The sequence below is a fragment of the Lissotriton helveticus genome, chromosome 2_1 (assembly GCF_964261635.1).
Source record: "Lissotriton helveticus chromosome 2_1, aLisHel1.1, whole genome shotgun sequence".
Lineage (NCBI taxonomy): Eukaryota > Metazoa > Chordata > Amphibia > Caudata > Salamandridae > Lissotriton > Lissotriton helveticus.
In genome coordinates, this window is record NC_136059.1 from 1,505,501,027 (window position 1) to 1,505,513,978 (window position 12,952).

Below are 12,952 nucleotides of genomic sequence, written 5' to 3' on the forward strand. Positions count from 1 at the left end.
CAATACTGAACTACCCAATCTGGACCTAATGGCAGATAATTCTGTAGAGATGGGTGAGAAAACTTCCACATCTTTGGATGCCTTACAAGGGGAAAGGGAAGAGTTTCTAAAAATAGTATGGGAAACGTTAAAAACACTTCTCAGGCCATTAGAAGTCAGACTAACAGGCATTGAAAATCAATTATTAGAGGTGGAAAAAAGGGTTATAACGCTAGCAAGTTTAAGCCTCAATGGGAATAATACTTCCACACACATTCCGACTATGGTCTCTTCGAGTTCTTCGAACACAAATCCATGTAATACACAGCACCAAAAAGAGGGAGTAGCTAAAAATACAACTAAAAAGCCGTTAGTTAATACTCAGACAAAATCTATTATTATACCCCCAAATGTGCCACCGGATAATACAACTAATAATTCCTTGTCGAACGGTTGTGCTCAAGGCAAAAAATCCCATTTAGCAAATGTTGCTGGTAATCAATCTGCTGTGTCCAAGACTCCTGTTTCGCAGAAGCATCCATTAATCACTTTACCCCTTGATAACCATGCCACTCAGGGCCCTAATACTGATAGATCCTTTGCTAACAGAACAAATTCTCATAATTTCCATGTTTATAATAACTTTAAGGGAGGATATATTGATTTGCCCCCTGAAGCCAGTCCCTTTGCCATCGTCCTTACTGGGGTACCCGAATTAGATAATCAATATGAAGAGAACTTCTCATCGCTTAAAAACAAGGTGATCTATTGGTTAAATTCTAATAAACCAATCCCGAATCAGATGAAAAGTAAAATCCTCATGGTTCGTAGGGTACCATGGGTTGGTCCAACTACAAAGTCGATTTCGGGCGACTGTATAGTTGTTTCATTCGAAGAACCCCACAGTGCTGACCAGATTTGTGCATGGAAATCGTATGGAGATTCATCATACATCGTGGCTAGACCCTTATCGTTCTTTTATCCACCTCCGAGGCCCCGAAATTATGGGACTAGCTGGAATACCTTTACCCAATACCATGGCCATGCGCCAAATCTGGCAAGACAGACCGATCGAAATATGTGGACTGGAATCCCCACTTTCAACAGGTTCAGCTGCTTAGATGCAGTTGACTGACTTGAGAGTATGCCAAATTGTATTTTAAAGCTATACGACACCTTTTGCACATTGGGTGTTAGGCGCTTTTGCTCCAGTCATGGGAATAATAATCAGAATAGGAAAATTCGTCCAGCACTGAATCAAGTACACCATAATACACATAAGGGTTGTTTCGGTAGAACAACTAGTACTGCATCAAGGGTTTTGGTTACCAACGCAGGGAATCAAATAGTTGACTGTCAGTTAGAAAGTGCAGCTCCACTGCTCGAACCTAGACTGCCCATTATTGATCGTGTTCTTTCTGATAGTGGCCGTACACCAAAGTTGTTTTTCCTGTCTTGGAACATTGCTGGAGTGGGCAAAAATCTGAAAGACCCAGAATGGGCAGATTATGTCGACTCCAGTGATGTTTGTTTACTGCAAGAAACATGGGCCATTGACATTCCGCACAGGATGGGGTCAAAACTTTTGGTAATGAGGCCGCGCAGTCTGAAAGGGGAAGGCCGTCGGGGGGATTACTAATATGGCTCAAAATCACCTTAGCATTAAGGGTTGAATCCATAGACACAGGAAGCCCTGACATTTTAGCCTTGAAAATCATCACTGCAAAGGGGTATGATTATTATATCGTTAATGTCTATAATAGACCCATAGGCCGCTCAAGGGTTTCCCCAACCTTGGAAATCTTGGACTCCTTCCTGAAAAGAGTGGATGGTGAAGTCCCCGTAATCCTGGGAGGTGATCTGAATTGTGACTTTGAACCGATGATCGGAATCGCTGAAGTCTTTGAGGATGAAGACCAAGCTTACAATATCCCTCAGCTTGAAACCTCAAATCACGTCCAATGTACCACCTTGGCGGTCCAACTACTGAGGCTAACAGTTGATCATGGCCTCAGAGCATGTAATGGCCGTCTTCCGTCGGATCTAACAAAACAGCCAACATATGCGAAGTCAAAAAGTAGGCTAGATTTTATTCTTGTTTCACAAAGCATCTGGCACTTTATGATTGACTTTAAAGTGACACACAGGGAGGAAAGCGATCACTATCCCTTGGAACTCCACATTGATGCATACATGCTTAGTGACATCCCTGCACCTACATCAAGTGAAGCTGTATCTGATGAATTGTGTGATCATGTGCACATCAACAACAATAGACGTGCTTTAAAATGGCCACATCTCTTAACCGAAGGAAGGACTTTGGCGTCAGTTTACTCGCTCTTTGACACGACCTTTGCGCCAACGGCTGGACACCCCTTCTTACCTGAGGACTATGATCATTTTATTGAACTACACAAGATCTTTTTTAAGGAACTGCGAAATTACATGTCCAAACTGCCAAGGAAAAGACAACAAAATGCACGGGTGGGATACCACGGGAAACTATGGTATGACCACTCATGTAGAATGGCTAAGAAGAAACTCCTATATGCTATTAAGAACAGCCCTAAAGAAGATATAAGACTTGCAAGGGAAGAGTATAAATCTGTCCAAAAAACTTCAAAAAAATCGTGGGAAGAGTCGGTTTGGGCGGACATGTTGACTGCGGCAAAACTAAATGACAATGTTGGCTTTTGGAGGTTAGTCGCAAATGGGGGGCACGCAGGCAGAGTAGTGAAGGACACGTTTATAGACAAATTGACCTGGGTGACACACTTTACCTCCTTGTATAAACAATATGGTAGTGGTGTTGAGGAGATTCCACTGTTACTTCCACCCCCTGAGTGTTTAGACTTCACCCTGGATGAAACTGAAAGGGCAATTAATGAATTAAAAAATAGTAAAGCACCAGGCCCTGATAAAATACCGGGTGATCTCTATAAGCACGAAACCGAAGTCTGGGCCCCTTATATAAATCGTTTGTTTAATGCCCTGTCCAAAAACTGTAGATTTCCGGATAGTTGGCGTGCAGCAGAAGTTGTGCTAATCTTTAAAAAGGGGAATAGATCTGCTCCTTCAAATTATAGACCTATTAGTCTAATGGACATCCTCCAAAAACTCTATGCCAAGCATCTGTTATACCGGATAAATGATTGGCTGGAGGAGTCAGCAATTATTTCCAAATTTCAAGCATGCTTTAGGTCTAAGATCAGCACCCTTGACCAGGTCTTCAGATTTTGCTGCATATATTGGAAGTACGTATACATCAGGAAAGGTCACTTGTATGTAGCGTTTGTTGACCTGAGAGCGGCTTTTGACCTTGTTCCACGCAACCTCCTTTGGAGTTCCTTAAAGAAAGCCGGTCTCCCAGGGAGTCTTCTGATACAAATAATTGAGTTGCACGCTAGAAATCATGCCAACATTAGATGGGGCCCAAATGGTGAACTGACTCGCGATATTCCAATTGAACGCGGTGTCCGGCAGGGATGCGTTTTGGCCCCCACCCTATTTTCTATATATGTCAACGATGTTCCTGATCATCTGAACACTTGTAATAATGATTCACCACAGCTTAATGGAGAGAGAGTGCCTGCGCTGCTCTTTGCGGATGATACCATCCTAATATCCCAGACTAAGAAAGGCCTTCAGGCGCTCTTAAACTCCTTTAGTAGCTACTGTGTGATCAAGGGTCTAGAAATAAATGTTGACAAAACGAAATGTATGGCATTGAATCCTAGCAGACCGGACAGAGGCACCTTGACTATGAATGGCCAAATTTTGGATACTGTTGATAATTTTTCTTACTTGGGGGTGGTGCTCGACACAAAGCTATCATGGAAGGCCCAAATCGAGAAAAGTAAGGTGTCATATGCTCAAAATGTTAAACCTATAATTAATAAGTTGAATGCTAGTACAAGCAAGAGTGTAACACCTGTACTTGAACTCTTTAAATTTAAAATCCAATCTGCCGCCCTATACGGAGCTGAGATTTGGGGACCATGGGCTAGGGAGAGCTTTCAAGGTATGGACAACAAATTCATGAGAGCAATCGTAAGGGTTCCCATTAGCACACCACTAATTCCCCTTCAATTCGATTTGAATTTTAAACGTACCGATCATCTAACTATTATAAGACCGGTATTGTTCTGGATTAGGATTTGGTCCACCCCAGAATTATTAGATTACAGAAATAGCCTCCGCGAGATATTGAATCTTGATTCTTTTAACTCTATCGTATGGTTTAGACATATCCAAAAATGGGTCTCAATACTAGGCCTATATTCGATGTGGGAAAATCCAGACAATCTACCACCTTTTTCTAAAGCCATTGTAAAGAGAGCATTTTGGTCTCACATAGACAATAGGGTTGTATCTGGAAATAGAAATGGGACCTTAACCCAAGATTTCTTATCCTTTAAAAATGAACCCTGTTTTGAAACCTGTCTGGATGAAATAGAGCCCCCTGTCGCTAAGACTCTCTACCTGAAATTCAGGTATGGGAATCTTATGCTGAACTCCAACATAGAACGGTGGTCAAAGAAAACATCGGAAAACCTAAACAACAAAAGTAAGATATGTCCTATGTGCTCAGCCTCATGTATAGAAAACGATGCCCATATGTTGTTCACATGTAATGCGTACTTAACCTTTTGAATGCTATGGGGATTTTTCCCCTGTGCTGGAAAATCATGATTACCATTATTCATGACGAGCTGGGCTCGTCATGAGCGTAGCAGGAGGCTACTGCATGACGAGCCCAGCTCGTCATGAGCGTCGAAGGGGTTAAAAGCTCGCAAAAAATGGCTGAAACCCATGTGTGCACTTCTAGGAACTAGATCTAGTCTTATTGCCTACAGAATCTTAAAAACTAACACAGCCCAGCTTATTGTGTTTAGTGTCAGCAGGTTTCTTCACGCTGTATATATTGTTCGGAAGAAATCGGGTCAAATGCTTTGAGTAGTGTTATTTCCAAAATCTATCTTCGCTTTTAAATGAACTATGTTCTATTAATATTGTTGTAAACTGACTTTGTCCTTGGTCTTAAAACTGTTTTAAATGATTTGATGTATGTACTCGATATGTTTTTTTCTTGTTTGATGTATATATATATGTGCGTCTTTTATGGCCTGCTGGCCGAAATAAAGATTTAAATAAATAAATAAATATATAATAATAACAGGGGGAACCCAATCAACCATAAGGCATCTGGGTGATTAACAACAAACAAAATACAAGCGATGCCAAAGGTAATTCAAATTGAAACGTAATTATTTGGGACACAGATACAATCAATTATTTGTCTCCACCAACCCTATTTATACTGATTCAATCCAATGTTACATTTCTATGTTCATCTTATGGCAAATTTTTCTAAATAAAGAAAAATAAAAATAAAAAATGAAAAACCAAACACATAAATGATATATATTCTCTTTATGTATTAATCCATAAAGAATCCTTTTGAGATCTTCAGTATTTCAATCATACATATCAAAAGAAACACACAATATATTTTTATATCAATTAATTTTCAACAGGACATATACAAAAACTTAATCAAGTTCAACAATCATTGACCCTTGTTCCGGTAATACTCCGTGTTAGTGCTGGAGATTTGGATTTGGCGTGATCGGTTGATCGGTTGACGCTTTCCTCGAAAAGTGATCCGTCGGTGGACCATGTGATTCGGAGAGGCCACGTTGTTTGGATTTAAGGGTATACCGCCTAAATGGATATTGGCCGTTAATACCTCGGTATAACATATAGTTGTACATACGATCTTGAAACTAGGCTGGGACTTCCATCAGTTGTGTATGCGGTAAAATATGTCGTGTTTTGTTTGCCCATTGTCCTGATGAGGCCTGAAACTGCTTGACAGTCCGAAACGCGCCGACAGTTTGTCATTTGATTTCGACACCCTTTTGATTTACAAAGCAATAATGGATATATTCCTTAGGAGCTCAGAGTGACTTTGGGAGCCACAAAAACGTTTAGTGGTACTTCACTGACTCCTATATAGAATTTTGGTGTTCGAAAAAGGAATTAAGGTTGTCAAAAGAAATTACCAAAATTTCCTTTTGTTACTAACTTTTGGGCTTCAGACATAACCCACGGAACAAGGGTCAATGATTGTTGAACTTGATTAAGTTTTTGTATATGTCCTGTTGAAAATTAATTGATATAAAAATATATTGTGTGTTTCTTTTGATATGTATGATTGAAATACTGAAGATCTCAAAAGGATTCTTTATGGATTAATACATAAAGAGAATATATATCATTTATGTGTTTGGTTTTTCATTTTTTTTTTTTTCTTTATTTAGAAAAATGTGCCATAAGATGAACATAGAAATGTAACATTGGATTGAATCAGTATAAATAGGGTTGGTGGAGACAGATAATTGATGGTATCTGTGTCCCAAATAATTACGTTTCAATTTGAATTACCTTTGGCATCGCTTGTATTTTGTTTGTTTTCAAACCAAGAAGTGTCACTCACAGGCACAGCATGCCCACGGTTTGTGCAGATTACAATTGGGTCATGGAAAAGTGATGCATAAAGAGAAGGGTCTAGGGATGATACTAGTATTCTAAACAAACCAGTATTGCAGTGCATCTTCAAGGAAGTTCAGGCTGCCAGGTGTATCCTGACCGATGTTTTAAAAATAACAATATGGCAAAGTCTTCTAAATTGACCATAAGATTGTATTCATTTGAAATAAAACAACAAATCTCTTCCACTTCATAGAGTTACAACGTTGATGAGCTTCCTTCAGCTGGGTATTTGAAAGGTTTAGATTAACTAGTTCAAAGACCTCTGGAGCCAAGCTGCTAAATTCCCCAACTTGGGGTTGAGGTGTGAGATTAATCCCAAAATTATTGTCAACAATTTGTGATGTACTTGTAGTTTGTGTAGGGCAATTTGCATATCCATTAGTTGTTAGTCTCCTGTCTGTGGCGGATATGTATGGCTCATCATAATTGACAATTGGTACATCTTCCTGATCACTTGGCGTGTTAATGTAGTGGTGAAAACTGTATCAAATGTCTTCTACCAAATGATCAATAGCACATGGATTCCTGATATCAGTGAATGTACCAAATGGGGATAGAGGAGGGTATGTCAGCCTTTCCTCTGTAGTTGGCTAGCTACTACACTAAACAGTTTGTCAGAACCTCTGGAGAACATTCAACGCTAAAAGGAAAATCAGTGAACTGGTAACATCCGGTAAATGTATTATGTCTTTGATACATCAGCACATGGGGATATGAACCATTAAAATCAATGGCGTCGATTATCTACCTTTCATCACTAGAATTACTGCTTGTAAGGTCATCATTGCCTATTGGTATGCATTTCAGCTCTATCCTGACCACTCCTTTCTTTGGCAGGGGTTTCTTTGTGTTCTGAAAGATATGATGTTTGGCTTGTCGGCCACTGTCTGCTCTGCAACTCCTGGTGGCCATGTGTCAAAAGATTAATAGGACTGTTTAGATAATATAGATAATAAGGGAAACCTCCTAAACTGAGCACTGATACTTTGATGAAGACAGATGATAACACTCGAAATTGCTATTTTACTTTTCCTTCTTTCTGGTGATTTATCCTTCTGACTGCCAAGCAGGGACTTGTCCGAGAAAATGATGTTACACTTTTATGCTTGTATCTCAGGTTGAAACAGAGAGCCCTGGCACAAAGGTGCCTCAATTCTATTTGGGTGGCATTCTGTGTTACTGATGTTTCTTTTTAATCCAGTCAAGATTTGCGAGGTTTTGGAAACTCTTTGTTTTTCGCAAACATTTTTAGAGCCCTGCAGCAATTTAGCTCTGGGAGAGAGTAAATGCGGGCTTAGGGTGTGGCATACCATTCAAGGAGCAATGTGAAACTAGTAGCCCACATATGTCTGTGGCTGCAGTACTGATGTGCTCGGTAATGATCTCAACTTCTTGCTCTACTTATGTAAGAGTGGCCCTGCTGTAACCCTGGGATTAAGTGATTGTTTTCTTGTGGTAGTCAACATTATCGAGATGGTATCCAGGCTTAATGTGACAATAATAGAATTGTGTAGTGTAGCCTTCCACATTTTCTTTGTGACTTTATATGTTTGATTGTTGATTCCAAGATTCAGACATTCTTTAAGGCAACTGCGTTTTAGACTGTTCTGCCTTACATTTTATGGTTTGAAGGATAGTATTTGAGCACTTAGGCCCTTTAAAGAAGAATGCATAGCTGGTTATGCTAAGCGACTGTGTGTTGATGTGTGCTATCTGGGTAGCACCTCCTTCACATGGTGGGGAGGGGGGGGGGGGGAATACAATTACCAAACTCACCATGAGCCACACTCCTGCAAGATCTTATATGTTCGGTATCAATGGGATTTGATTATCACCAGAACTGCTGCCATTTTTGGCATAGCGTTCAACATTACTCATCTCTAAATGGCGTAATGCTATTGTCTCATAACTGGAAGAGATTATAGCTTGAATGTGCACTGAGCTCAAACATGCTTCTCTTGACAAAGCAACAAACTTCCACTTACATTTTTCCTCTCAGAACCCCCAAACCACTGGCCTTTAAGTAACTGTTCTGCGTATGGTTAGTCCCGGTCTCTAACATACACTGCGCAGTCAATCATGGAAGGTGTCCAGAGCAATCCTTAGTGGCTAAGAGTCAACCCATGCATTTTTTCCATCACTTTTCTTTTAGGAGCACAAAGACCAATGCTCAAAATGTCAATATGGTGCAGCGGATAAGTTGCAAATGTTAAATCACAAGTTAACTGGAACAAGGGTCAGTTTTGGCTATTATAGGGAAATGGCTGACATTAAAACAAAACATTTTTGGACATCTATTAAGGTAATGAACATAGTGAAGGAAGCCTTTATTGATATTATTTGGGTGCTCTATATATTTTCACAATAGAACCATCCTAGGAGCATTCATAAACAACAAAGAGATGAGCATGAACTAAATAAATCATCAGCACTCTTCCACCAGGTATACGAGACATCAGCAGAAAACAAATTATGTTGCATGTTACCTCTCTGATGTGGTTGTAGGAACCGCTGAACAAATGGATAGAAGTTAAAGAGGAAAAGCTGTGAAAAGTAAAAGAGGGAAGGTTAACAATATGACTCAATTTAAGGAGCTTTTCTTGTGTGTTGTGGCAAATCAATTTTAAATATAGACCAAGGCACTTCCACTATGACACATTACCACAGAACTATTTAGAAGGTAGATGTTGTAAAAACAGTCAATACACAGATGGTGTGTGTTTTTTTAGCAAGAGTGTCTGAACCATTTATATGCTGTTGGGGTGCAATACATGTCTTTTCGATTCTAATAACACAACATTGACATTCTGAACCTGTAATGTAGGAGGGGAAACAATGTCACATACAATCAACAATTCTTTAAGTTGGAGCCATTTTGATGGCTTTCGTGCATGATATGACAGGACGTTAAGCCAAGTAGGAGAGCCTATGCAAGCATAGGATCAAAAGATTCTCTCCATTAATTTTGAGGAAAAGAGGTGGGACAATGAGGGCCTTGTGGGTCACTGATATATCACAAAAAAACGACTTGGCCCCTCAAAATGTTAAATCAGTGAAACAGGTTTGTAATCTTGTCGAAACAGTCTCATCCTCCACAAGAACAGAGCTAGGGTTTTGCCACTATTACATTGCTATCCCACTCTTTAATATACCAGGCAAAAATCCCAAGCAGCTAAGCAAACATTTACAATTACATAAAGGGGATATCCTATGTGTCGTCGCATATAGCAGATCAATTTGTTGACTGGTGTTAATACTTTATATCAGTTTCATTCTTGTTTTTCTGTTCTTTTAAACTACATTTCTCAATTCAAGTCTAATGTGCAGCTCAGTCTGGACAAGGCATATTTATCAATAATCTTGTTCTTGTGATAATTGATTCTGTGACAATCACAGGGAGCAAAAAAAAAATCTCATTTCATAAACGAATACATGCATAACCTCGTCAAATATAAATTGAACTGACAATATACACAGATCCAGCAGACACCAAGAGTAATTTGGGATAAGATGCAGGTTTAAATCCCTAAGAAATCACTTGCAATACCGTTTAAGTGGCCATATTAATTTCCTTCACATGATCTAGAATATAACTAGTCTAAATACAAAACAAGCTACAAGAATTGTATCAGAAATCACAGCTCATTTTAAGAAGAAATCAAGAAGAAAGCGTGTTTTGTCAATGCAAGCACTGGAAATGTAGCCATGCCAAATTGTGCATGGCTTGTCTGTTCGGCATTTTGCAGACTTTGAGCTACCTTTTTCCCCCTTCTGATTAAAAAGAAAAAAATTGGAATCTAGGATTGTATACTGAACCTTCCTTATTTACAGGTGGCAGGAGTATTAGGACTGAACCAGGAGTGATTGGGTGCCAAGAAATAAACAACCTGTGGTTTCACCAGGCAAGTGGGAAGGAAGTCATTCATTCCAAAATAATGTATTTATGGATAATTTGGGTAAAAAAAACTGTCTCTCAATGTTGGATGTGAGTGCTGCACAGGTATGCTATGAGTTAACAGAGTACCTGGGAGGGAGGGGGGGGTATCAATTGTACGATTCCAGTTTTTAAGAGAGAAAATCAAGCCTTGTGAACTCTCGAATAAACATTTCATCCTGATTATCAGTATTGCCATGAGCTCACTTCAACTTGTTTACACACATTTATTGCTAAGAACAAACTGATTTTGGCAACTGAAGTTAAGTGATGTGTTTGCAATCTGGCTAAATAAGTACAAAAGGGCTGGTAGCAGAAGAGGTAGTGAATGCCTTATGAGGCTGCTGCAATGCCACCTCTGCGGGTCGAAGAGCAAGAGTTTGCCGTCCCCAGTATTATCAGGAGTCACACAATATGCCTTTGTGTTTAATTTAGATGGATTAGGGAAGCCCAGAAATTCCTCCAGCCACTCCCCATAATAAAGCCCATTCAATTTTCTCTTTCCTCTATGATTTTCACAATCTTTTACCAATTTTGCCCATCTCATTTACAAGGCAACATGTCCAGATACTGGCTACCAAGATCTCTTTGCTTAGCATATCAATGTCTATTGATACTCTTCCCTTTTGTTGATAAGCAACGAGAAAGGCTGTTTTATTTAATAATAAGTTAACTTGGAACACCGTTAGTCCACCTAAGGCTGTTAGTCCATCTGAGGCAGTGTCCATATTGTCCCCTTTTCATTATTAACTGAAGGATTATCTATCCTGAAACGACACCCACAGATAAGATGTAAAGCGATTCAAGATAGCTTCTTTTGTTAAGTGCACTAATAAAGGTAGTCAATCATTCAATAAGAACTTTGAGAACTAAATTATCATTTAAAGGACAAACAGATGGAAGATTACATACTGTTGATAATAAACATACCTCGTGTATTCCAACCAATCTGGATATTAGATCCATTAGCATCATCTTCACTTCAAACCTTTCTTTGGATGTTTCTAGTTGTTTAAATAGTTTCTCTGCAAAATCTGAAATCACAAATAAATCCGGGACCAATTGAGGCTGACTGTGTAACAGGGCATGGTGATGAAAAGTGCTTCACTGTAGTTGTACAAATCTACATTTGGAGGTCATAGTCACACCACTGGCTGTGAGGGTCAACATACAGGCAGATGAGACGTGACTTCCTAGTGGGATTATTTTGGACAGGTATATGTATGTGTTCATCTCGAGGCCATCAGAGACTCTAGATTGGTCAGATTCCATAACACAGCCAGATCACTAAAGATCAGGTCAATGGGTTTGTAACACAGTGGTTTACTGGAAATATAACAAGAATATATTGCACAGTTTATTCTGTTGTCGAAAAGGGACCAACTCACAAAGACTTCAACTCATGTAATAACAATAGAATTAAAAATATATTAACCCTCCCCCCCAAAAAAACAATGATACAAACATGTTTATGCAACAGGAAAGATATTTTTCTATGGGAAATTTTTTACAGAAAAATCAAAATTGTTAGAAGGTACTGATCATAAAGTGAGAATTCTAATTCAACTGATGCATTGACTTTAAAAAGAAGTGCTGCTTACCTTGTGGATCATGGACTAAATGGATGGCAGAGAAATTAAAGATTTCTGGCTTTTTCTTTTTGTGTTTCTGTGTGAAATTGAAATAGATTTAATAACATTAAAGAGCTATGACCTAGTGAAGCAATTTTAATTAAAACACTTCCTATTGATAGCTTAATCTGGATTAGCGCAACATTAAATATCAGTAAGCATCATTACTTTAATCCAGAGCGCTACTGGTCTACTGGATGCTGTAGACAAACATCCCGGATATGAGAAATATAAACAGCCCTTCTAAGCATATTCATTTTGACACATTTGCTGTCTACTAAAGAATGTGCTGGGAGTAAATCCCATTAGGGGCAATGGAATGAAATCAGTGATCTGAGAATCCTGCCCTTGGTATCTCCTACCTACCACACAAGCAAAAACCTTGATGTAAGGCTCAACAACATTTGATAAAATACAATTGCCAGTGTATAGCTGAATATGTGACTTAATTGAAGGGCAAATTAAAGCTCAGTTGGTTGTCTATGTAGGAAGCATTGCTCATGATATATTATACCAAAACGAGATATACTGTGCAGAGTCCAGGTATTCCCCTGTGAGTAGAAAGGGGCTTTCACTAGCAATACTAAGGTGCTCTGCTAGGGGGGTAGTGTGGTTGAATAGCCTTAGGCTTATCATAGAGGCGTTTTAGACATTTGAAGCATACACACAGTCGATAAATGATGCACACAACAAAATAAGGAGATCCACACCAATTTATAAAAATAACACGTATCTTTATATAACTTTAAGTACCAAGATCGAAAAATCAGGTAAGTACATTTTGTGTTATTTTTTACAGTTTTCATAAATGGACACAGTGCAATTTCTGAAGTAAGAATGTTAATCTATAGAG

General features: G+C 39.0%; 1 protein-coding gene across 1 annotated transcript in view; it reads right to left on the minus strand.

Annotated features, from left to right (window-relative positions):
* The window catches only part of SDAD1 (SDA1 domain containing 1), a 202,501-nt gene that overhangs the window by 101,821 nt on the left and 87,728 nt on the right, over positions 1 to 12,952 (minus strand). Inside the window, exons 10-12 of the mRNA XM_078676393.1 lie at positions 12,070 to 12,136; positions 11,399 to 11,502; positions 9,021 to 9,078 (exon numbers count right to left, since the gene is read on the minus strand). Of these exons, the coding sequence (XP_078532519.1) occupies positions 9,021 to 9,078; positions 11,399 to 11,502; positions 12,070 to 12,136 (229 nt within the window). The remainder of the gene's footprint in view (positions 1 to 9,020; positions 9,079 to 11,398; positions 11,503 to 12,069; positions 12,137 to 12,952) is intronic.